Source organism: Lycorma delicatula, chromosome 3 (genome assembly GCF_047948215.1).
Source record: "Lycorma delicatula isolate Av1 chromosome 3, ASM4794821v1, whole genome shotgun sequence".
NCBI classification, from domain to species: domain Eukaryota; kingdom Metazoa; phylum Arthropoda; class Insecta; order Hemiptera; family Fulgoridae; genus Lycorma; species Lycorma delicatula.
In genome coordinates, this window is record NC_134457.1 from 199,372,473 (window position 1) to 199,397,653 (window position 25,181).

The following is a 25,181-nucleotide window of genomic DNA, read 5'->3' on the forward strand; positions in this document are numbered from 1 at the left end:
ACGACTCATGGCACCATAGCCATAAACTTGCTGCATCATGTGCACCACCTCTGTGGCAGATTTGCTGAATTTCACATAAATTTTCATGTTCACTCTTTTTAAGCTTGTTGTTCATGTTGTAATTGCAAAAGTGGTAACGGACATGGTCACAATAGCACGAGTGCATAGGTACTGATGCATTCAGAACAATGTTTCTTGGGGCACACCGACTTGTGAAGGTCCAGTGTTCCCTGTGATTGTGCATGCTGCTATCTGTTTGCGTGTTACAGAACTAGTCTCAACATTTTTTGATACCACCATGTACATATGAAACATAATTAATGGCATCTAATTAATGTATCTGTACACTGTCACTACTTTTATAAATGAAAATATAAAAAATAAATTAATTCTTAACTATAAACTGTAGATTAGTAATTTTCACAGAACTAACTCAACAATAAGTTACATAATTGAAATACTTGTTGATGACCTGACATGAACACAAGTCACTCTTGAAAATAAGACAGTCATCCTCAAAAATAATAAGTTCACTCACTGCCAGGCTTATTTAGGAAAAGTGAAGAAAGGAATTAATGAGTCAACACAATAGTAAAATCAAAAATTATGTGATATTTTCTTATGGATGTGGATTCTCTTATGGAACTTAGTGGTGACATATCACACATTGATTACTTATTTATAATAGTTTTATCAACTTAGCAACAGCATTTTATTATGGGCTCTCCATTTACAGTTTTAAAGCTTTATTGGTAGGTGTCAATAAGTTATGGAAATTTATTATTCAACTGTCAGTAATATTCTAAATTTAATATAATTATAATTTGTTTGTGCAATAAATGAAGTTTTCCCTTTTCCTTTTTTATTAATCAAATTAAAATGTAATAATATTTAATGTTTACTAATTTGATATAATGAGAATTTTTTGTTATCTGGTAAGAAAAATTAAAATTGACTTTATTGTGGAATTATTTTAACAGTTAATTATTTCTACAGTTGTGTAGAGAGTAAAATCTTTAAACTGAAACTGTTGTAAACTTCTCAAAGTTTAATAATTATAATTTTTTAATGAGGATTATGATAAAGTTTTAACATGGTAATTATTTCATATGCAGCTTATATAATAATGGGGTATAAGTTATATTAATTAATCAGTACTTTGTCATTATTATCTATTTAGTATAATTACAGAAAGAATAGTTATTTAATTCATTTTAATTTATTCTATGTTGATTGTGTTAATGTATTAATTTATTAGATATAAAAGAAAAAAAAAAATTTGAATTTATTGTTAAAAAATTCATTAAATTATGTTAATGAAATATTTAAGCATTGTTAGTGATAGTCTTCCATCCATTGAAGTTGTGAGTGTGTAAAAAACTGAACAGATGATTATTATATAACAATATATTAACAGTTTGTTTTTATGAAAATTGTTTCCTAGCGAGACATTCTATTTATGCTTTACATAATTTGAAATATTTTTATTACTATCCAAAAATAGTTGAATGAGCAACACCTATGGATTAATAAATAATTAATCTATTATAATTAATTAATAATTTTCATATTATGCCTACTTATACGCACCTTACTGATTTTATTTAAAAAAGTATCAAGAATAAGGATGCACGTAATGCAAGTGACGTAGGATTTAAGATTTTTTTTAAAATTATAACCAAAAAGTAAATCTTACTTCATATAAAATTTTAAATGATGATATTCAGGACAGAAGTATCCTGAGATATTGAAATAGATATTATGATATCTACTTAATTATTTCTGTAATGAGAACCTTCATTTAAAAATCAGGATGAAAGAAAATCCAATAAGCTGATTTTAAAAAAAACTTTACTTACTTTGTTCCATTTGAATATTAATAACAAAAGTGTAAAAACTATTTGAAAAAGTGATTAAATGATACTTACTAGCTGATGTGCATATGGAGCCATAATCTGAAATCTTGAAAGTGTTCTGTTCAGTTTATCATGGTATGATAACTAAATGTTAATTTTAGCCTTTGCCCAAGAGTTTTACATTTTTCTCTCTTTTCTTGTTCTTTTTTAATTATTTATTTACCAGGTAAATTTAAAGGTTGTGTGTGGAAATATGTCTTAAAAATTATTTACTGATTAAAAAATTATGAGACTGATAGAATATGCATTCAATTTTAACCAAACCTGAATTTTATGCATAAGGTGTGTTTTTGGATATTATTGTTAATGTTTAAAATCTGCATGCCTTTCGTATTATCACACTTTCATTACTCACAGATCTTTTGTCTTATTAAATGGAAGTATAGCAAAGAGAGATATCCATTTCAAAATTTTAATTACATTTAAGTTGGTCTAGTAAGAACTGAACTGATGAATAGGGTAAAGTTTATGGATTATGTACTGTTCTGTTACCTCCTTGGTGGATTGATAATATCTCTCTGGTCTTTCATCTGAGGATTCTGAGTTTAAATCTCAGTCAAACACATTTTTTTCAGATGTTAAAAATTTTCTATTTCATTACATCTTCTTAGAGGTGTAAGGAGTTGTCAAAATCCTTTCAGATCCCTCCCACTTAACCCCAGAACAAAAACTAGGAGAATAAGGGGTGTAAAAAAAAGGATAAAGTTTGTAAATTAATATATCGCACCTTAATGTTAATTGCATTAAGGATAAAATAACTTGTTTTTACTTATTATTATTATTGTATTAATAGAATGTCTTACGCTGAAATAATGATCATTAAAATAATTTAATATTAAATTTCTTAATTTAAAGTTGAACCAGAAATATATGTTTGTTGATAAATATATAAAACAAAATCTTGATTAATTTTTCATTACTAAAAATAAATTAATATTGTATAATACAAAGAAATATGTAATTTTAACCTAGCTTTAAATGTAATCTAATATTTTAAATTTATAGACAACTATGTTATATAAATAAATAAAATATTGTATATATTACACAAATGCCAAATTAATAATGTAATATTATTGTTGTGTAATTATTATAGTGCATTATATATGCTCAATTTTATTATTTCTGTAATAATTTAATGATTTCAATTTGTTTAAAATGTTTGTCTTATTATATTTGAGTATTTCAGTTTTTTATGAAATAAAACTGAATTTCAAAGTAAATTCTCATCCACTAGTCATAAATGTATTATAATTAATGGTGTGTAAAAAGATTTTTATGGCAGCTAAAAATTAAAAAAAGAAAAAATCTAATCTTAATTTGTACTTTTATTGCGTATGAATTTAATTTCATTTGCAATAAAACTAATGATGCAAATAGAATTGAGTAGAAAATAAGATTCTGAAAATTTCTTGATGTATTGTCCTAAAAATTATGTAAAATAAAATAATTCTAAAAATGCAGCGTGTAATTTTAAAAAAGTTAAAAATAAAATTATACTAAAACAGTTAGTTTTTAGAATAGATCAGGGAATACAGTATCTTCTAGAAAATTAGTATTATACACTGCCTCTTTATATGGTCTTTATTGTGACTGAAGTTTTGGGCTTATTAATCTATTATAATTAATTAATAATTTTCATATTATGCCTACTTATACGCACCTTACTGATTTTATTTAAAAAAGTATCAAGAATAAGGATGCACGTAATGCAAGTGACGTAGGATTTAAGATTTTTTTTAAAATTATAACCAAAAAGTAAATCTTACTTCATATAAAATTTTAAATGATGATATTCAGGACAGAAGTATCCTGAGATATTGAAATAGATATTATGATATCTACTTAATTATTTCTGTAATGAGAACCTTCATTTAAAAATCAGGATGAAAGAAAATCCAATAAGCTGATTTTAAAAAAAACTTTACTTACTTTGTTCCATTTGAATATTAATAACAAAAGTGTAAAAACTATTTGAAAAAGTGATTAAATGATACTTACTAGCTGATGTGCATATGGAGCCATAATCTGAAATCTTGAAAGTGTTCTGTTCAGTTTATCATGGTATGATAACTAAATGTTAATTTTAGCCTTTGCCCAAGAGTTTTACATTTTTCTCTCTTTTCTTGTTCTTTTTTAATTATTTATTTACCAGGTAAATTTAAAGGTTGTGTGTGGAAATATGTCTTAAAAATTATTTACTGATTAAAAAATTATGAGACTGATAGAATATGCATTCAATTTTAACCAAACCTGAATTTTATGCATAAGGTGTGTTTTTGGATATTATTGTTAATGTTTAAAATCTGCATGCCTTTCGTATTATCACACTTTCATTACTCACAGATCTTTTGTCTTATTAAATGGAAGTATAGCAAAGAGAGATATCCATTTCAAAATTTTAATTACATTTAAGTTGGTCTAGTAAGAACTGAACTGATGAATAGGGTAAAGTTTATGGATTATGTACTGTTCTGTTACCTCCTTGGTGGATTGATAATATCTCTCTGGTCTTTCATCTGAGGATTCTGAGTTTAAATCTCAGTCAAACACATTTTTTTCAGATGTTAAAAATTTTCTATTTCATTACATCTTCTTAGAGGTGTAAGGAGTTGTCAAAATCCTTTCAGATCCCTCCCACTTAACCCCAGAACAAAAACTAGGAGAATAAGGGGTGTAAAAAAAAGGATAAAGTTTGTAAATTAATATATCGCACCTTAATGTTAATTGCATTAAGGATAAAATAACTTGTTTTTACTTATTATTATTATTGTATTAATAGAATGTCTTACGCTGAAATAATGATCATTAAAATAATTTAATATTAAATTTCTTAATTTAAAGTTGAACCAGAAATATATGTTTGTTGATAAATATATAAAACAAAATCTTGATTAATTTTTCATTACTAAAAATAAATTAATATTGTATAATACAAAGAAATATGTAATTTTAACCTAGCTTTAAATGTAATCTAATATTTTAAATTTATAGACAACTATGTTATATAAATAAATAAAATATTGTATATATTACACAAATGCCAAATTAATAATGTAATATTATTGTTGTGTAATTATTATAGTGCATTATATATGCTCAATTTTATTATTTCTGTAATAATTTAATGATTTCAATTTGTTTAAAATGTTTGTCTTATTATATTTGAGTATTTCAGTTTTTTATGAAATAAAACTGAATTTCAAAGTAAATTCTCATCCACTAGTCATAAATGTATTATAATTAATGGTGTGTAAAAAGATTTTTATGGCAGCTAAAAATTAAAAAAAGAAAAAATCTAATCTTAATTTGTACTTTTATTGCGTATGAATTTAATTTCATTTGCAATAAAACTAATGATGCAAATAGAATTGAGTAGAAAATAAGATTCTGAAAATTTCTTGATGTATTGTCCTAAAAATTATGTAAAATAAAATAATTCTAAAAATGCAGCGTGTAATTTTAAAAAAGTTAAAAATAAAATTATACTAAAACAGTTAGTTTTTAGAATAGATCAGGGAATACAGTATCTTCTAGAAAATTAGTATTATACACTGCCTCTTTATATGGTCTTTATTGTGACTGAAGTTTTGGGCTTAATACTCCCAAAATTACATCAGAAATAAACACAAAATTATTAATAAATTAATACAAGCATGCATCAGAATAGAAAAAATAAGAGAGGTTAATAAAATACTTAATATAAAAGCAGGATTTAATCATTTAATTAAATTACATTTTTAATGTATTTTGCTTGCATGACGTAGTGAAGGAATAAATTTTTACGATCATCAAATAGATGTTTTGAAGAAGAAAATATAAATGTATAAAATTCTTCACATAAATTTGTTGTTATATATTTTTTAATAGTTTATTACAATAGGTATTAAATTACCTTATTTAATATAAAAAAAAGGATGCTGTAAATTTTGTGAAATTTTTACGTTATGAAAATGCACAATTTATAAATAATCTATGTAAAGTTAACTTCAGGGGATTATCTCATTTAATTATTTCCACTTCAGTAAAACCAATCTGGCTCAAATAATCGACAGATGAAGCCTTGGTGAAAATCCATAATAATAAAAATAAAATAAAAACAAAATATGTGTATTTATTTTCACAATATTTATTTAAGAAAGGACAGCTGTTTTGATATACAGTAACTTCCTCAGAAAATGTAAATGTATAAAATTCTTTACATAGTTTTGTTACATTATATATTTTTTTTGTTTGTAGCAGTAGGCCTGAGGAAAGTACTGTATATCGACAGCTGTCATTTTTTTAAATATATCTTGTGAAAATCAAAAAAACATTTTGTTTTCATTTTCTTTTTTGCAGTCAGGCTGTTTTGAAGCCATTTACTATACTTTCTGAATTAAAAATGAATTACTTGCATAACAACTCTACCAGTTAACTTCATTGGGTTGAAAGGCTGAGCATACTTGTCAGAGACTTTGAATCAATTCCTTACCTTGCTCATATTTCCCTCCCTCTTTTGAGCTGTAAAAGAGAAACTCTCCATTAGGTGAATAAAACACAAATAACTGTTGATCAACTTGGTGGTAAACAACAGAATGTTATACTGCATTTATAGTGGAGTACAAAAGTCCTTTTTTAATTAACCAACTGCAGCTTGCTTTAGCTACTCATCTTTTATAGGTCGCTCAACAGATAAAATGTCTTGAGTTGTTATGAAAATGATGAAGTTCTTATAATATTATCAAACATACACAACAGCAAAAGTAAAATGTATTATTTAATAATTCTACATATTATTTATATCAGTTACTGTATGTGATTAAGCAATAAGATAATTAACACTCCACATTAATTAAGTTAAATATATAGGTTAATATTGTTATGTTGAGATAAATTAATTACAGTTCATAATGTATTACTTAAATAAGTTATGTTAAAATAGAACAAAAGCAAGAATTTTTAAAAGTAATGTAAGAGAATAAATTGTTTTAAAACGTGTTTTATGTAATTTATGAACTTCAGACTGATCAATAATATTAAAATAATTATTTAAAATATTAAATAAAATATTTTAAACATTAAAAAATTAAGTGATTTAATTCTATGTAAATGTGCAGTTACGTTATAATAAACTCTAAATTTATTATTAATATGAAATGTACATTTTAAATTTTAAAATATATACATCTTATTTTCTGTTATAAATAATTTTTATCGTACAGCTTATTAAATCTAATCTGTTTCTTGGAGTGGGTGCAAGACACAAAAGTTGATGCTTCTAAAAAGTATTTTATGAAAATGGAACAAGAAAATAAGTACTTATACATTAAATTAGCTTCTTTAATATTTATGGTCTATACTGTGATTTAATTGAACCACATTTTTTCTTGAGAAAATTGTTGGTATTTATTCACTTAAATTTATGCTTCTTCATTCCTTTCTGTTTTCTATTAATCTTTCAATTTTAACATATTTCTTATATCCAACATCTTTAAATACTGGTATGAGTAACTCTGGTTCTTTAATAAGTAGTATAGTATATTACACAGATAAAACTTTTAGTAAGAATTTGCCATAGACCTATTTTTTTTAATTATATGCCTTAAAACTCTCTTCATTTCAAACTTTATTAACAATTTAATTATTAGTTCTCAATATTTCAAACATTTCTGCTTTTTTCTTTTCTCTTTAGATTCTCCTTCCATGTGCTAACCATACACTTGGTGTCTTCCATACATGTCTACATTCAGTAATTTTGCTGCCAAAATAAAAAAGTTGTTCTAACTTGCAGTATAGTTTGTATTTATATTTTAAGCTCTTTTGTTATATTACTCACTTTTACCTTCCTTTCCCTTGTTTTGTTGCCTATAAATGAATCTGTAAAATTTATTATTTCTTCAGCTGAACATAGTGAAAGAAAGATCAATTGTTGGTTGTGACCAACCCTATACTTGACTGGCTGAGAACTGGCATAACAAGGTCTAAAGGGATTCTATGGAAACAGGCTTCCTGGAGACACATATTCTGTATTTCTATGTATGAGTCAGGATGATTGCTGAAGTGCCTATTTTCTACAAATGTCCAATACTGCTGAATTACTTGTTGAAAATGACAGAATGATTATTATGGCAGAATACTGAATGACAGAACGTATGATCTGGACACAAGTAAGTAAGTAAGTAGTATTTCTTTTATGTTGATTATCGTTTTATTTTTTTTTAAATATTAAAAAATCATAATTTTTTCTCCTTGCATTGTTATTCTACTCTTAAACATTTATCTCGACTTTTTTTTCTTATTTTTCCTCCTTGGTATATTAACTGAAAAGCAAAGGTGAAAAATTATATCTTTCCACTCCAGAATGGAGTCTGTTTTTTCTAATAACAACTTGACTTCTATGCAAAGTTTTTCTATGTAAGACTATGCAAGTCTTTAAATGCATTTTATATGAAAGTTGAACATTTTAACCTCCTCATTATTGAATGAACACCTTAACAAAAAAAATTGGTTGAAATAAAAATGTTAGTTAATAAATGTTGCTTAAAGTGTTACTTTAGTAAATAGTTTTTTTTTACTTATAGTGCACATTCTCTATGTTGATTGATCTGTGTATAGTATTCCAGAAATGTCCATTTATTAGCTTAGAGTAACATTAATAAAATAAATTGAGACTTATCTGTAGGCATGTATAGTCCTTGTTTGTTATGTCTCTGGAGTGTTAGAACAAATTTTTTTTTTAGAACTAAATGTGGCTAGTATATAAATAATTTTTTTATTCAGATCAGTACATAATAATACATTATACAGATGATATTATTTAGTAATACGTATTGTGTTACAGTATCAATAAGCAAGTCAAGCTTTAAAATACAAAGGTGAGTCAAAGATTACCTACACTTTTTGTTCTACAATTTATTTACACAAAGGTAAAGGTTCAGCATGTACATCATTTTTCTTACATAGTCACCTCTCAATGTATTTGGTCCAGGAGTCCACAAGCTTGGCTATTCTTTCCAAGAAGGTTTTTGGTTGGTTTTGAAGCCACTTTTACATTGGTTCCTGCACATTTAAGTCTGTGTAAAATTACAACCTCACAAAGCAACTTTGAGCAGCCCGAACAGATGAAAGAACTTATGTTCTGCAGTAAGCTGTCATGGTACCCATTACACACAGACTTTACAGACGCCGACCTTGTTGTGGATGATTTGATGGGCAGAACCATGACTGGTATTCAAAGAAGAGCTCATCAATGGTAACTTGCTACAACAATCTCTTGAGCTCACAGAATTTTGTCATCTGGGGTGGAGGTTGATTTGTATCCTGATCTTTTTTATGCGTCACACTTGTTCAAACTTTAAACTTCTCAATCCATGAAAAAAGATTTTTGTATGATAAAGCACTGTCCCTATATTGTGATAAAAGTCTATGATGAATTTCACCTTCTTTCACATTTTATGACCAGAGAAATTGGATCACTGCTCATTGTTCTTCCATGGTGCAAACTGCTAGCGGAGCAGGCATCTTCAAAAATAGTAATAGCTGGAAGGCAGATGACATGATCCAGATCAAATTTTACATGCGTGACCACAGTTGTATCAACTTTAAGCAAGCATGCACAGAAGGCAGTATGACAATCTTTAAAGTGTTATAGTAAAAATATAGATGATTTTTGACTCCTACATATTTCATATAATTGCTGTATCAACCACAGGCTGTCAATTTTCTACAAGAAAAGGTAACCCTACGTGCCATCCCAACACACTTGCCAGAGAAGATAGTGTTGTACTCATAAATAATTATTCAGCTTTGTCTTGTATTGTTAATGTCTAGTAATACACAGGTGAACAAGGAAAGAATATCAGGGACTGAAAGTTATTTAGTATTTTTCAACTTTGAATCACAAATTTAAAAAGAGTAATGTTCATTTTCTCACAAATAACCTGAAAGAGTAACTCGTACACTTTTCCCAACAATTGTTCTACACGAGTACCTTTCTTCATGCAACACACATCCAAACTGTTGTCTGGAGTAATGGAAGGGACAGCTGCTTCAATCTTTTTCCCCAGATTGGCTAGGATCAGTCAGTAGCAAAGGCACATACACAAGACCCTTTATAAAATTCCTAAGGAAAAAAATGCATAGGGTCAGATCAGATGACCTTAAAGGTCACCATAAAAAGGCTCTGTCATCGGGTCCATGCTCACCAATCCAGTGGTTGCAAAAAATGTCATTCAGCTGATCTTGTACAGAGTTACACCAATGAGAAGACAAAAAATCTTGCCAAATAAAATTCTCTGGTTCATCTCCATCTATTTCACCAACGATCATTTCTCTTTCCACTTCAGAACTCTTTTCTTTAATCCATTCTTCTTTCGCTAATTTCCACTTCCTGTTTACAGTATTTCTTAACTGTTGATAGTTCCTTCTGACTTCTTCTTATACTTAAAAATAGCATTCTTATACTTTCTATGTTCATCCATTAGCTGCAATACATCCTCTACCCAAGGTATTCTACCAGTTCTCTTTGTTCTGCCTAAGTTAGCTTCTGCTGATTTAAGAATTTCCTTTTTAACATTCTCCCATTCTTCTACATTTTCTACTTTATCTTTTTTACTCAGACCTATTGCTGAAATTCTTCTTTAGTTACTTTTTCTCAAGCTTTTCTAAATTCCACTAATTCATCTAACACCTTTCTTCAGGTTTTTATACTTCAATCTACATTTCATTATCACTAAATTGTGGTCTCTATCAATATCTGCTCCAGGATATGCTTTGCAATTGATGAGTTGATTTCTAAATCTTTGTTTAACCATGATGTAATCCGTCTGATACTTTGCAGTATCACCAGGCTTTTTCTGTGTATATTTTTCTATTATGATTTTTAAACTGGGTGTTGGCAATTACTAAATTATACTTCTTGTAAAACTCAGTAAGTTGGTCCCATCTTTCATTTCTTTTGCCCAGTCCATATTCACCCACATATTTACTTCCTTGCAATTTCCAATGCTTGGATTCCAATCTACAACTATTATTAAATTTTCATCACCTTTTATCTGTTTGCACAATTGCTTCGTCAACTTCTTCATATACATACTACCTCATCATCATTATGGTTACTTATAGGCATATGAAATACTCTACTCTCTTTCCTGTCTACTTGTTCATTACGAAACCTATTCCTGCCTGCCCTTTATTTGATTCTAAGTTAATTATTCTAAAATCACTTGGCCAAAAGTCGTTTTCCTCTTCCCACCAAACCTCACTAATTCCTACTACATCTACATTTAAACTATCATTTTCTAACCTACAACCTTTTTTATACTTCTAACATTCCACGCTTTGACTTGTAGAATGTTATTTTTTAATTTTCTGGTGACCCCTTCCTTAGCAGTCATCACCCAAAGATCCAAACGGGGGAATAGTTTACCTCCAGAATATCTTACCAAGGAAGGCACCTCCATTTTTGTTACATGAAAATGCAGAAAGCTACGTTTTCTTGGAGAAAAAAAAACAGCTGTAGTTTTCCATTGCTTTCAACTGCACAGTATTCAGAAGATTGAGTAATGTTGATATGGCCGTTTAAGTCCTCCCAACCTACGCCTGTAACAACTACTGAAAGAGCTGCTGCTCTCTTTCAGGAAAATGATTCCTTAGTCTGGCTCTCAACAGATACCTCTTCGATATGGTTGCACCTTTGGTTCAGCTACTCTATATTACTGAGCACTCAAGCCCCTCACCATCGGTAAGGTCTCATGATTAATAAGGCGATATATAAATAATTTTCACCAAACTGACATACTTTAATGAAGTTTTATCTTGTGGAATCAGTTTTTTTAAATGAAAAATTCTGATATAAATGTACATCATTAAAATACAATTAAAAATTAGTTTTGTTGTCATTATGTTTCATTATCATCATTCCGCTACTAAAATTTTATATTTGTGTTAAAATTTGTTGGAAAATTAAAGAAAAAATCTTGTGTATTACAATGTTCCACAAAGCCTCAGCTTATGTTTTGTAGCAGTCATTTCTATGCAATTCCTGTCTTATTTGTAAATAAGTATTGGTTGCTTGCAATTGTTTTTTTCATACAGGCCTATCTATATCTAAATTTAAAAAAATTAAAGTCAAACAATAAATCTCATTAAAAAAACAGAACGTGAAAATAATATTTTTTCAATTTTCCTTTATATTTACAATTTTGAAATCTTACACTTAAAAGTTATAGGTAGTTGTTTTTTTTTATTTGATGTAACAACAAAATTCTAAAGTTTTAAAAAGAATTGAAAACATATATATTTTTTATTTTTAAAGGCAGTTTTATTATCTTTTAAAAAGTTGACACCGTAGTTTTAAACTCAGTCTGGTTGGTATTTTGTTGCTAATGATGGCTGCTTGAATTTTAAATTCTTTTATACTTACCTGAAATAGCCTGTAAGGTGCGATACTGACAAAAAGTAAATTAGAAAGATGTGTATGATTAAAGGTTATCTGCCAAGTCATAAAATTGTCTACTTACAAAAATTTTCTATTTAAAAACTAAAAATAAGTCTTTATTTAGTAAAATTTTGTTACAATATATTTAAGCTATTTATTGTTAAAATTACTGCAATAGCTAGTCGAAACAGCCCATGTGGATTGCCTTAGAAAATAAATTATTTTATTGTGTATGTGTTCATGATATAAATGACAAAAAACACTCTTTCTCTAGGAATAATATTCATTATATAATTTGCCCACGATTTTGAACAAAGATGTTAAAACATTAATGTACATTATTTAAATTGATTTGATGATGTACAGTATATTTAGTTCAAGGTAACAGGATGCTACTTCCAATTTTCTTGAGTTATCAGGCAGAAATTATATTATTCTGCAAAAGGACATGCTGTTTTTTTTTGAGTGACTTGTATCTGATGCCATATCATTTAACATTTAAAACTCTATAATTTAAGCAACAAATACACAATTAAAATTACCCTTTAAAAAAGGTTCATCTGAAGAAGTATAGGAATGAGGCAGATATAGCTATGTTCCATCACAATAATAATGCACAAGATACTGTACAATTGTGGCAAGCACCTGCTTTATCACCATGAACTATGTCTGCTAAATCAGAGAATGCATACATACAATGATTACAACACAATACATATTTCCTACAAATTAATGGTAGCCAATTAACTATTCAATTTATGTATATAGTTAATATGAGGAAGTTAAATATATTTATTAAAAAATGATGTGAAAGTATTAATAGCTATCAACAATTATTTGAAGATATCTTCAAATTATAGCTGAATCAAGTAATAACAACAATTTAAGTATAATAAATATTTATTCAAAACATAATTATGAAAAATTAACATACATAAATAACTGAACAAATTAGATATGCTTTACTTTATAAAAGTAACTTTTACCAGAAATCTATATGCAATAGAACAAAAATTGAAAATTATATACAAATCAATTTATTTATTAAAACATAATAAGGACAAAGGAATTACTTAAAAAAGAATATTATGCTTATATTATTATATATTGTACATTGACCAAAAAATAATAATGATAAAAATTATAGTTCCTGTATATACCAAAACTTATTACTTTGTAATATATATTTCAATGAAAATAAAATACAAATTATTTACAGTGCATGGATTTAAAACTTGTAAAATTGCTTTATCTCTTATCTGATGAATCTATTTTTAAATCATTTTTAACACCTTCGTACGTTTTGAATTAAATATATTTCATATTTTTCAATTTGGTGAATATGGTTTAATAAGATTAACAGAAAATTCACGGACTTGATTAGCTCCTCTCACCTCACGATTAAGTAAAGGCAACTTTGTGACATGAAAATCTTCATATAAATCTGCTATCTGAAATATTTAAAATAAAATTATTAGATAAATGACACATCATGACACATCAATTTCGAAAAGGGTTTTTAAGTGTAAAACATTTAAGAATTTTTATGTTAAATTTTTGATGTCTAAGTATATTTTGATTCCTAAGATACTATAGGCTCCTCTGATGTAGCAGCTGATGACCCATAAAAAAAAGTCCACTTTGCTATTTTTTTGCAGGAGAGCAGTTTAAAAGTTTGCTATTCCACAACTCAAAAAATTATCCTACATATTTCTTGCCCTTACTTACTATATTTTTATACATATGCCTTGTGATTTTTTTTTTTCAAGAATGAATTTCTGCCCTTAGAATCCATTAGGTAAGAAATATAAATTTAATAATGGAAGAATAGACTTGGTCACTTTTATCTCTGAACAATAGGGAAGCATTGGATGAATTAATTATAATTTCTTTAACAAACTGAATGGACTGATTTAATACATATATATTTTTTAACGTTTAATTTTTAATAAAACATATATTAAAGAATGAATATGAAAAAAAAACATTACATTACACCCCTACTTCATTCCGATCTACATTGCCGCTTTTCCAAATTGTAGCAGTATTAGTTTTAGGAATTGTTGATTACAGACGTATTAGTTCTATACAACTCTACACGACATGATTAGTATTTTTCAAAAATACACAAACCATCGTAACATGAATAATTTTATGTTTTGGAGAGGGAGCTTTGATAAAAAATTCATATCCTAGTAGTCATAGCATTCATTTTGCAGTAATAGTAAATATGACCCAAATCAATTTTTAGTTTTCACTATCATCATGTCTCTTGTTCACAAACAATTTCAACTTATGTCGGAGCATCTGCTTTAAAAGCTACATTTTTCTTATAACCACATTAGATGGTATCAGAGAATTTCTTTGATGTCATACTATTCAAAATGGCAGCACACTTGATGCAAACTAAAGAATGGCAGAACTTCTGACCCTGTTGAACATATTATTATTGGACATGTTTTACCCGCAATGAATATATAAATAGGCAATCAAATAAAATGGAGAAGACACACCTGGATAGGACATGTTTTAAGACATGATAGACTTCCAACATCCAATATGGTATATTGGTGGGGATGTTGGAAGGAAAAGATTATAGAAGCAGACCCAGTGGTAAATTAGTCAGTTTATGACAAGGATTGCCAAACTTTTACAAACCTTACAAATCTGGCTGAGGATCGCAAGCTTTGGAAAGCTACGGCTAAACAATCTTAGGATTGCAAACTACATGAAAAAGATTGTTTGGTTGTTATTAAAACTAATATACTAAGATGTTATTACAAAACCTTACAGCAAATTGTTGCATGCATGATGCTACACCAAGTCAGTAATTGAGGTGTTTACTTGGTACCAATGGTGTTTAACAAAAGCTTTAAAACAAACTTCACAATCATAGTCCAAAAGCAAAAGAATTATATCATAACGGTAATGCCAAATGATAATGTACTAAACTGTGTGTCTAAGGTAATCAAAAGCAGTTAAAAATTTCATATGAGGTTAAGTTAAATTCAACAATACTAAGTTACTGGAAAATGCTGGTTTCCGTGGTGCAAGTGGTAGCATCTCTGTGTTTCATCCAGAGGTTTCGGGTTTGAATCCCGATCAAGGATTGTATTTTCATAGGCCACAAAACTGTCATTCATCTCATCCTCTGAAAAAATACTCAACAACGGTGGTCCCAGAGGTTAAAAAAAAGTTACTATATGAATGCCAATGAATTAGTTGAAATGATTCAAAGGATTTTAAGACAGAATCATATGAATAAACATTTTTAAAACAAAAAATAAATTAATTGTTTCTTGAATATCTTACTTCTTTCTTAAAGCCCAGACAATTCTCAAGACAAGTTCCATGTCAATTAATTAATTCCCTTACATTAGAAAAAAAAATTACCGGATTTTTGATTTAGAGTCTATAAACTATATTCTTTTCATGGCAGCAAAGAATACAACATTGATAAATTTTTCTATTGATAAGGTCCTATTTGGGAACTTTTACCATTCAATAGAATACTGGATGGTAGTAGAATTTTAGGAACTGATCACTTCAAGTTGATATGGTCTTGTACACATTTTGAACCCATGGATTCATCAAATGATAATTTTATATTCACAGATTGTTTTTATAGACATTTTGAATTTAAGGCAACATATTTCTTCTTCAAGAGACTTTGTACAAGGGTATGAACATATAATCTCCATTTTTACAAGTTACCCTCAGCTTGTGGTTTTTAAAACCATTAAACAGGAAACTCGGTCAGTCCTTTGGCAGATAGCTGTAGAACCACCAAACTACACAAATAATAGGCATGCAGTAACTTACAGATTTGGTAGCCCAAAAACATACCCTGTGGAAGAGGATCAAGAATTTGGGAAAGGTATCTTTTTTCTTTTCTTTTTCCTGTTTAGCCTCCAGTAACTACCATTTAGATAATTCTTCAGAGGATGATATGTATGAGTGTAAATGAAGTGTACATTCTCAGTTTGACCATTCCTGAGATGTGTGGTTAATTGTGAAATGTGTGGTACCTAACCACCAAAGAACACCAGTATCCATGATCTAGTATTCAAATCCATGTAAATAACTGGCTTTACTAGGACTTGAACGCTGGAACTCTCGACTTCCAAATCAGCTGATTTGGGAAGACGCGTTCACCACTAGACCAACCCGGTGGTTTGGGAAAGGTATTTACCCAACCACAAAGGGGCAATTAAAATGAAAAAAAAAACAAACTCATTCAGAGGAGTGCTTAAAGGAGGGTAATGGGTAATATGATCAGATTTCCTGATCCCCTACTGATGTAGGGGATCAGTATCAACACTGGGTGATGTGGGTATCATCTAAAGATATAAGACAACATTATTAATCAGTTTTGTGTAGCCCAGCTCAAAAAAAATACGTATGGTGTAACAAATTGTAGCAGGACTGAAGAGGATTCTATAACAGAAAAAAGAGTAAAGAAAAATAACTAACATCCTTGGAGAATAAGTCCTTGTTACAGGTTACATATCACTTATCACTGAATCCATCATTATAACATATTTTGTTTATAAAATTTTTATACAATTTGTTTTGTAATTATATATACAGACATACCTGTTCTAAATACTTTGATTGAACCTTATATCTAGCAGCACACATACTACATGGAGTTTCACCATGCTGTGGGAACAATAATTGATTTACAATAATATTATGTGTATCAATACCACATTTTGTTAGCTCTTGGACCAATCGTTCGGTTTCATATAATGATAAAAATTCTGCTATACAAACGCATACAAAAGTTGTCTGCTCCTAGAACAAGATAAATAAATGACTTCAATTATAAAGTAACATTCTAACAGTAAATAACAAAATTTTAATTATGCTTAATGTACTTAATAAAGCATTTAAGTAATATTTAATGTAATTAATATATTCAACTCTATAATACATAACATGAGCAATGAAAATGTTGTTTTCTAACAACAAAAAATCTGATGTGGACTTCCTTATACGCCTATTAAATTACATTTACACATTCTTTGCTGCACTTCATTTAAACTTATGTCATTTGAAAGTGAGATACAATCCTCCAATTCTTTAATAAAGTGGACAGTTACACAATTGCATTGTGATGGACAACACATGTATCACACTTTTTTGTGGTGTCCAGATCAGCATTTCATATTAGTTTATATATTAATTTTGTTTGACATCAGTGAAGTAGTTATGTGGTGTAAGTGAAAACATGTTGGATCCGTAACAATGCACACATTGGTTCAAATCCAACTTATACACACACACATATATATACATTTATATATGTATTCAAATATGCTAATTTATTAATAATTAATAAAACCTCTGTAAAAACAAAAAAAATGAAATGAAGTCTGAATCGAATCGATGTACTTTCCCTTGTAAGATCTAAATATTTCATTAATTAAAATTTTATTGGCTATAACTCTGGAGCCAATGAAAGTAAGTGCCACTAATGATATATCGTTGAAAAGCTTTCACTGAGGGCTTATCACGGCAGTTAATAAAAAGTCCAAAATCCAAAATATTTTGGGCTTTTTTAGTAGAGTCAATTGAAATCAAAAGGGGAGGTGCACAACTAGATGTTACAACAGTCCTAAATCCAAAATGTCAACATCCTACGGCTCATTGTTTCTGAGTTGTGTGAGATACATACATATGTATTGACGTCATGCCAAAACTAGTCAAAATGGATTCAGGGATGGTCAAAATGGATATTTCCACTGAAATCTGACATTTTTCGCGATTACAATACTTAACTTTGTACAAGGAAGTAAAAAAGAGTGCATATATGTTCTGAAACAATTTTACAATCTTTGTAGAACATATTTCTAAAATATGCTTAATCTGCTGTTACTTATAAGACAACTATTTACTGAATAACACTACTTGTTGAAAAATTTTTTTCTTCAGTATGGAAATATGATATGGAGATTTTGTATCATGTAGAAAATTGCTAAAAGAAATACAATTTTTCCAGTATAAATGTAATAAGAGCTGAAGTGGCAATGCCTACCTACTTTTCAAATAAATGGTTCCAAGTTTTGCATTTTTACAGATTAGAAAATTCATCTCTCCTCATCCATTACAAGATAAAGTAAAAGCAAAGTATAATTGTGCATCCGTCTGATTTCATCAGAATAAATATTACATATCAACTGCTTTATTTTCTCTGGATGATTGTTATTTATGTTTTACTTCTTTTCTTAGTTCACATAAAGTAATGCAATATATTTTCAGTTATTCTTCTTTATATAGAAAAACCTTTTGCCTTTCCATCTTGGGAGGGGGGTGGTTTTGTGTTTGTAACTTTAAAAAGGAACAAGAATTTTTAATTTTTTCCAAAAGTATTTATTCAGACTTCAATGTTTTTCCTATCCCCTTCAAAGTAGTATCCCTGTGATATTATGCACGTATACCAATGTAGCTTCCAGTTTGGAAAATGGTAGTGAATGAATCTTTGGGTATCACCTTGTGATACCCAAAGCTCGGCTTGTTTTGTCAATTTCACCTAGATCTCACCTACTGTTCAAAAACATTATCCTTTATAATTCCTTTTAAATTTGGGAAATAAAAAGTCAAAGGGAGCCATGTCTGTAGAAAAGGTTGGTTGGAGCATCACAATGGTGTTATGTTTTGCCATGCCAAGAACTGTTGTATAAGTAAAGCGATGTGTGCCAATGCATTGTCTTGGTGCAAAATCCACAAGTTTTCTATCTAAAGTTCAGGCCATTTTATCTGGATTGCCTCAGACAATTGCTTAGTAGGTAGCACTCCTTGTTGACTGTACGACTTTGTGGTACGAATTCGTGATGAACAATTCCACTGCAATCAAATAATATGGTTTAGAAGGATCTTCATATGTGAGGATGTGTTTTTTTTGGTCTCTACTCTGCACAAAACTTCCATTGGGACAGTTGAGCCTCCATCCTGACAACGTACACATTTCATCACCAGTTATGACATGTCTGATCTAGACTGGAGCATCAGTGAGCACATTTGAAAATTTAGCACTTTTGGAACAAATTTGCCTGTCACCTGTTTTACATTGAAAATATTAGTAAATGTGCTTTACAAAATTCCTATTCTTCGACAACCTCTCTAATGATGATTCTGCAACTACCTCTCTTTAACTTTTTCAACATTTTCATCAACGATTAATGTGGTGGGATGCCCAGACATGTCATCTTTGGTGACTTCTCAGCCTTTCTGAAAGCATTTAACCACTTGGTTAATACAACTCCTGGGTCATGACATGACATCATCAAAGGCCTTCTTTAACTTTTTAAATGTTTCACTGGACTTAATTCAGTTTTTATCGCAGAATTTCAGACAAATTTTCTGATCAGACATTTTGCAAAAGAAAAAAAAAAAAAAATCACCCAAAACAGTAAAGTAAGTTTCGCTTTTTTGCTCATCAAATGCAAACAAAACATTGCAGCTGGGTGAAAATTAACATGAACTTCACTGACAGTACTATCAATGTTCAGAAAAAAAATCATCTTAATTGACGTATGCAACATGCGCAATTCAAACATTTTTATTACTTTTTGGTCAGACCCTGTACTGTAAGGTTTTAAATAAATTTGCATTCATAAACACAAATGTTTGTAAGCATATGTACATGGCTTTTAAAAATAATTAATTTTATATGTTTTTATTAACGCCAGAAAAAAAAATAGAAAAACAAATATACACAGAACATGAGTTGACAACTACATTAGGGTGCATATTCAACAAGGCTAACAATAAAGTATTTATGTTCAGTGCTTATCGATACACATGCATAACATGCTTGCTTACTTACCTGCATAATGTACTCATTTTATTAAGGGTATAAAATATAAATAATTTAATATAAGGATATACATTACAGAACTGAATTTAGAATATTCATATATTTGAGATTGCACATAAATTATCAGAAGACATGTTAACATTCAGAAAAATAGAATTCAGTTGTTTTGAGTTTGTAGCTTCATGCATGACTATTACTTCTAACATTTAATAACAAAGAAAATTTTAAAGTAAAGCATAACTATGAAAAAGTATAAATTTAAACATTCTTACTGGATCCCTGAACTGCTCATTAACCTGCCTTATAACAGCAAGCATTTCTTCCATTTTCTTAGATAAAGAATCAGCATTAAAATCTGTCATTCCTAACATTGAACCTATCTGAAACAAATCAATAAAAATACAAAATTATTTACAAACCAGGGCTAACAGTAGTACATCAGCCACACAATTAAAAAAACATTCAGTATCATACATTATACATTTTTGATAATATATAATTCATTTGAGATTAAAATAATTTATCTCTACAATAGCAACAAAAAGGCTGACATCCTACAATAGCAATTACAATGCAGTGATTGGGGAAAATGTCATTCAACCAATTCAAAACAGAGTTATGTCAGTGAGGAGATGTAAAATTTACAAGCCATGTATTCAGCATATCCAATTAAGCAACACCAATTACATCTGGTTCAGTGAAAAAGAATGGCTTGTGAACTTGGCGTCAGGACAATCAAGAAAGTTTTCATGTTGCAAAATTTCAGTCGTGAAGTCAGCATTCACATTGTATTCAAAGCCTTTTTAAATAGTTGTAAATGGTATGGATGCACATGTTAGCATTTCCTATAAACATTTTACACTATCATTGCTAGTTCGTTGCTGACTTTCCTAACACATTTTTTAGGCCACTCTTAAAAATCTTAGATTCGTTTAGAAAAAACTGTAAAAAGACTACTGACAAGTTCAACATTTTCTTTAGACACCTTCAGTTTACTTTACTTTTTACACAGAGAGCTGGTCGTATCAAAGTGATTATGCCATCAATTAATGTTGTTGTCATTTGAAGGTTCACAATTAAACTTTCTATGGAATGTATACTGAATTGTAACTATGGCAAAATGCAGAGAAGGCTTTCTGTTCTGGAGTCACTATCTTTGCTAATGGTGCTGCCAAGAGGAAAGATCAATTAATGGCATATGTACAACTAAAATGGCCTTTTTGCTAATTGATTTTAGACTTAAATGAACACAGTACACCCCATTCAAAAGATATTATAACAAATAAAATACTGAATTCTTTTTTTGTTTATCTGGTACTACATTATTTACATATTTACCAACCAAATATTCATCGATACTTTAATATTCATGGCAAGATTTTTCATGCCATAGGAGCTTGTTCATAAAATAATGCTCAAATGCAATCCTGAATAATAGTCCAACCAGCTCTTGCAGATCACTTAAATAATAAACCACTAACAAATTATATTAAATATGTGTTCTTAGGATTGCTGACATTACTTTTTTGCCGTTCTGGTTATCTAAAATAGCAAAAAATTTTAAAGTTTAAAGTTCATAAAAATTTGGGTAAGAAATATTTTATTTTATACTACTAATTACTGATTTATATATTACAAAAAAGTTGTTTAGTCTTAGGGTAAGGAATATGTTAAAATTTGCTACAATAAAACGGTTAATTAAAAAAAATTAATTATAAACAAAATCTTAATATTTAATCAGTAGTAAAGAAAAAACTACATACTTGTGAAATGAATGGACTGATTTTCATTTTAAATCTCAGCAGCTTTCCTAGCCCTCGTTCCACAACCTGAGGAAATGATAGCAATCGAAGTGTATGACCCGTTGGAGCTGTATCGAACACAACAACTGAGAAATTCATTCCTTTAACTAACCTTAAAAGGAGAAAGAAATAATAATGAAAATTCCTAATTATAAATCAAATCATATTACTCCTATAGAAAAGTGTATAAAATATATGACCATAAAATTAAAGGATCCTGACAATGTACATATATATACAAATCTGTACCAAATACTGCATGTCATAATCAGTGTAGTAGAGGCTGGAGCCATTAAGAACTACTCAAATAAACTATTTTCACTACAAACATTTCTTTATGGATAATAAAAGCTTAATTTTCTGAGTAAAACTTACTTCATTACTTCAGCATAGCTCATAGCTTCATCAATTCCAGGAAATGCTCCAACAATTTCTTGCATTACACCTTTACTTAATTTCATTGCTTCATTTTCACTCTCAAAGTACTCTTCAGGAAGTTCATTAAAACCTACATTTGGATCAATTTCCTAAAATAACAAAAAAAAAAAAAAAATATATATATGTACACACAATAAAGTAACAAAAGGGAATAAGTCAATAATTAATGATTATAGACATGAAACTTAATTTTAGGATTTGTAATTAATAACTAAAATTGATTTTTATAATTTTTGTGTAAAACAAAAATGCAAAATTAAATATTAGTATTTTAATGAATACTGTTTATACTGAAAATTATCTACATGCCTTAATAAATAACTTATTTATTTGAATAAATTATGACTTTCATACTTCTCTTAAATCTTATTAGCTCATTTTCAAACAATTTGAAAATTGCTACTATGTCCAATCATGTTTATATACATATATATGTATACAATTTTTTCATCCACTCTATTGAATGCAAATCTTAACAGATTTTGATGGAACTTGGTGGAGTAATGTAAACCTATTGGGAATCAAGCCCTATTGATTTTCATATTTTCAGCTTTTTTTTTTCATTTTACTGAGTGCAATTGTTTTCTTAAGAGTAGATTATTTTAAGAGATAAGACTGGTTCGATGCTTATCAGCTATTCAATACAAAGCCTATGTAGCACGAATAAAGTGTATAAAATACTTTTATTTATATGTAAATAAATAATAATATACATTAAATTAAACACCACTAGAAATATTTTTTAGATTAAGTTTTGACAAGCTAACAAAGAAACTTAAACTTATGACCAACTCTTCTTTATGTTTTGGAATCTTCTGAACACAATTCTGCAATGTGACAATTTAACAAATTCAAACTAAAAGTAGGCCAACAATTTTTCGTAGATGCAGTATATGATTTGGTATATAGCAAAACATGAGAAATACTCAACGATTAAGTGAATTTACCATTCGAGCATTTGTTTCCACCACAGGGACACTTAAATTAAAGATTACTAAGAAGTAAGGAAGTTGCATTAACATAATACAATAATGTATGCAGTAATTACAGTACTTCATTAGTTAACTTAATAATATACAGTAAATAGGAAAAAATAAAACACACTAGTTATTTAATTTTCAAAATTAATTTACTAAATGTTAGTCTATTGAATGGTAGGGAGAGAATGACCCATATGTATTAAACATAACTTCTCTAATTGGATTTTTTTGGTAAACCTCATAACAGAGTGCATTGTAAATTCACAGACATTAATAACGAACAGTCCAATTACATATGTAAAGAGTTCTTCCAAAGTTCTTTTCCGGTTTATTATCAGCACCTTCTTTTGTGTATTATCTCTGAAAGGCTTTCAGAAGAATCACTTCTATACACATTAAAAACAAGCCATTTCTAATCTTTATAACACTGACGGGCTATCATGTTTTATTAGTCTGTTTAAAGAAAAAACCATTACACAATACAATATGTATATTAGTTGTCTTCAAGATTGAGAAAACATTACATTTAGCCAACTGATAACTGCTATGCTATATTAAACTAGGGAAGATGTGCATTATCATTTACTAAGTGTTTAAAAAATTAAAATTTTTAGAACTTTGTACATTCTCTTAACTTACCATAGCATATAAATTATTAAATCCTTTTACTTTTGTGGGTACTTTTGAAAATTTTTGATCAAAAGCATCAGATATATTATGGGCAGGATCAGTTGAAATAATCAATACACTCTCCCTTACATTTGAAAGTTGTACAGCTAAACTGCAACTGTAAACATAGAGAGCAAGTTAATAGTAGTTAAGTTAATCTAATACTGTCTACAAATGTAATGTTAGCCAGATCAGGATTATCATCAGATCATTTATCAGATAATTATTCATACACTAAACATAAAGTCACTGTCACTTCAATCATGACAAATAATTACAGTAACATAATTCATTTCAAAAATTCAGTAAACACTATCAGTATAGGCTACCTGAAATAGTGAACAAACATGTACAATTTGAAAAAAAATTAAATCACTTAACAGATGTAGTTCCAATAACAAACCACAATATATAGCTCAATGAACAAACACAACAGGATTAATAGAATAAGACAAGCTTAATACATAAAAAAATTAATTAAAACTTTATTATTTGGTAATAAATTATATATTAGACTGGAGAACAATTCTAAGAATTATGCTTTTCTTTGTCAATGAAAAAAAAATATTTCTGAGCAAAATTCCTCCCCCGAGACACTGTAATTCCGTTAAAATCTGTAAATAAATAAAAGGGTTATTTAACCAGGTAATTTCAACTAAAATAATAAAATTCGTCACGTCATGACAATTATTATCTCTACGTGTTATTACAAATTTCTAGGTTAGAAATTATTATTGTCAAAATAACCTGCAGGTTGTTTTGCCGACACCACCTTTCCCTCCAACGAATATCCATTTTAGAGACTTCTGATCAATTATATTTTGTAAAGAAGGTTCTAATGGTTCTAAATCATCCATTGTTTCATTATCATTTGAAGACGTTGACTGCACATAATCAGCCATATTAAACCTGTTTAGCAAACTGCTAACACCTGCCATTTCAATTACGTACTTGCTAACTAAAAGTTATTAAATAAAAATTACAGACAATTTTATTTTTTAAATGGAAGGTTGAAAGCAAAATGTATTTATCTTTAACAACAATTCTCATAATTTACATCAGAGAATAGTTATTAATCAGCTGGTATATTTTATCAGTATACTTAAAAATTCATGTATATATTTTATTGGAGTA

General features: G+C 28.6%; 1 protein-coding gene across 1 annotated transcript; it reads right to left on the minus strand.

Annotated features, from left to right (window-relative positions):
* Window positions 1–13,218: 13,218 nt before the first annotated feature.
* On the minus strand, window positions 13,219–25,000 carry LOC142322359 (ATPase ASNA1 homolog). Its single transcript, XM_075361354.1, has 7 exons — window positions 24,795–25,000; window positions 24,018–24,165; window positions 22,336–22,487; window positions 21,922–22,072; window positions 20,431–20,538; window positions 16,933–17,133; window positions 13,219–13,787 (listed from the first exon to the last, which is right to left on the minus strand). The coding sequence occupies exons 1-7, from the start codon at window positions 24,983–24,985 to the stop codon at window positions 13,665–13,667; spliced, it is 1,074 nt and encodes a 357-aa protein (XP_075217469.1). The 5' UTR covers window positions 24,986–25,000; the 3' UTR covers window positions 13,219–13,664.
* Between the last annotated feature and the right edge of the window lie 181 nt (window positions 25,001–25,181).

What these genes read in the sequence shown, in the direction of transcription:
- LOC142322359 (XM_075361354.1), bottom strand. Translation starts at nt 24,985, where the DNA reads ATGGCAGGTGTTAGCAGTTTGCTAAACAGGTTTAATATGGCTGATTAT. An exon ending in AGCTATGCTGAAGTAATGAA is followed by an intron (nt 22,073 to 22,335) that starts GTAAGTTTTACT and finishes TCTCCTTTTAAG; the next exon opens with GTTAGTTAAAGGAATGAATT. An exon ending in ATGAGCAGTTCAGGGATCCA is followed by an intron (nt 17,134 to 20,430) that starts GTAAGAATGTTT and finishes ATCTTGTTCTAG; the next exon opens with GAGCAGACAACTTTTGTATG.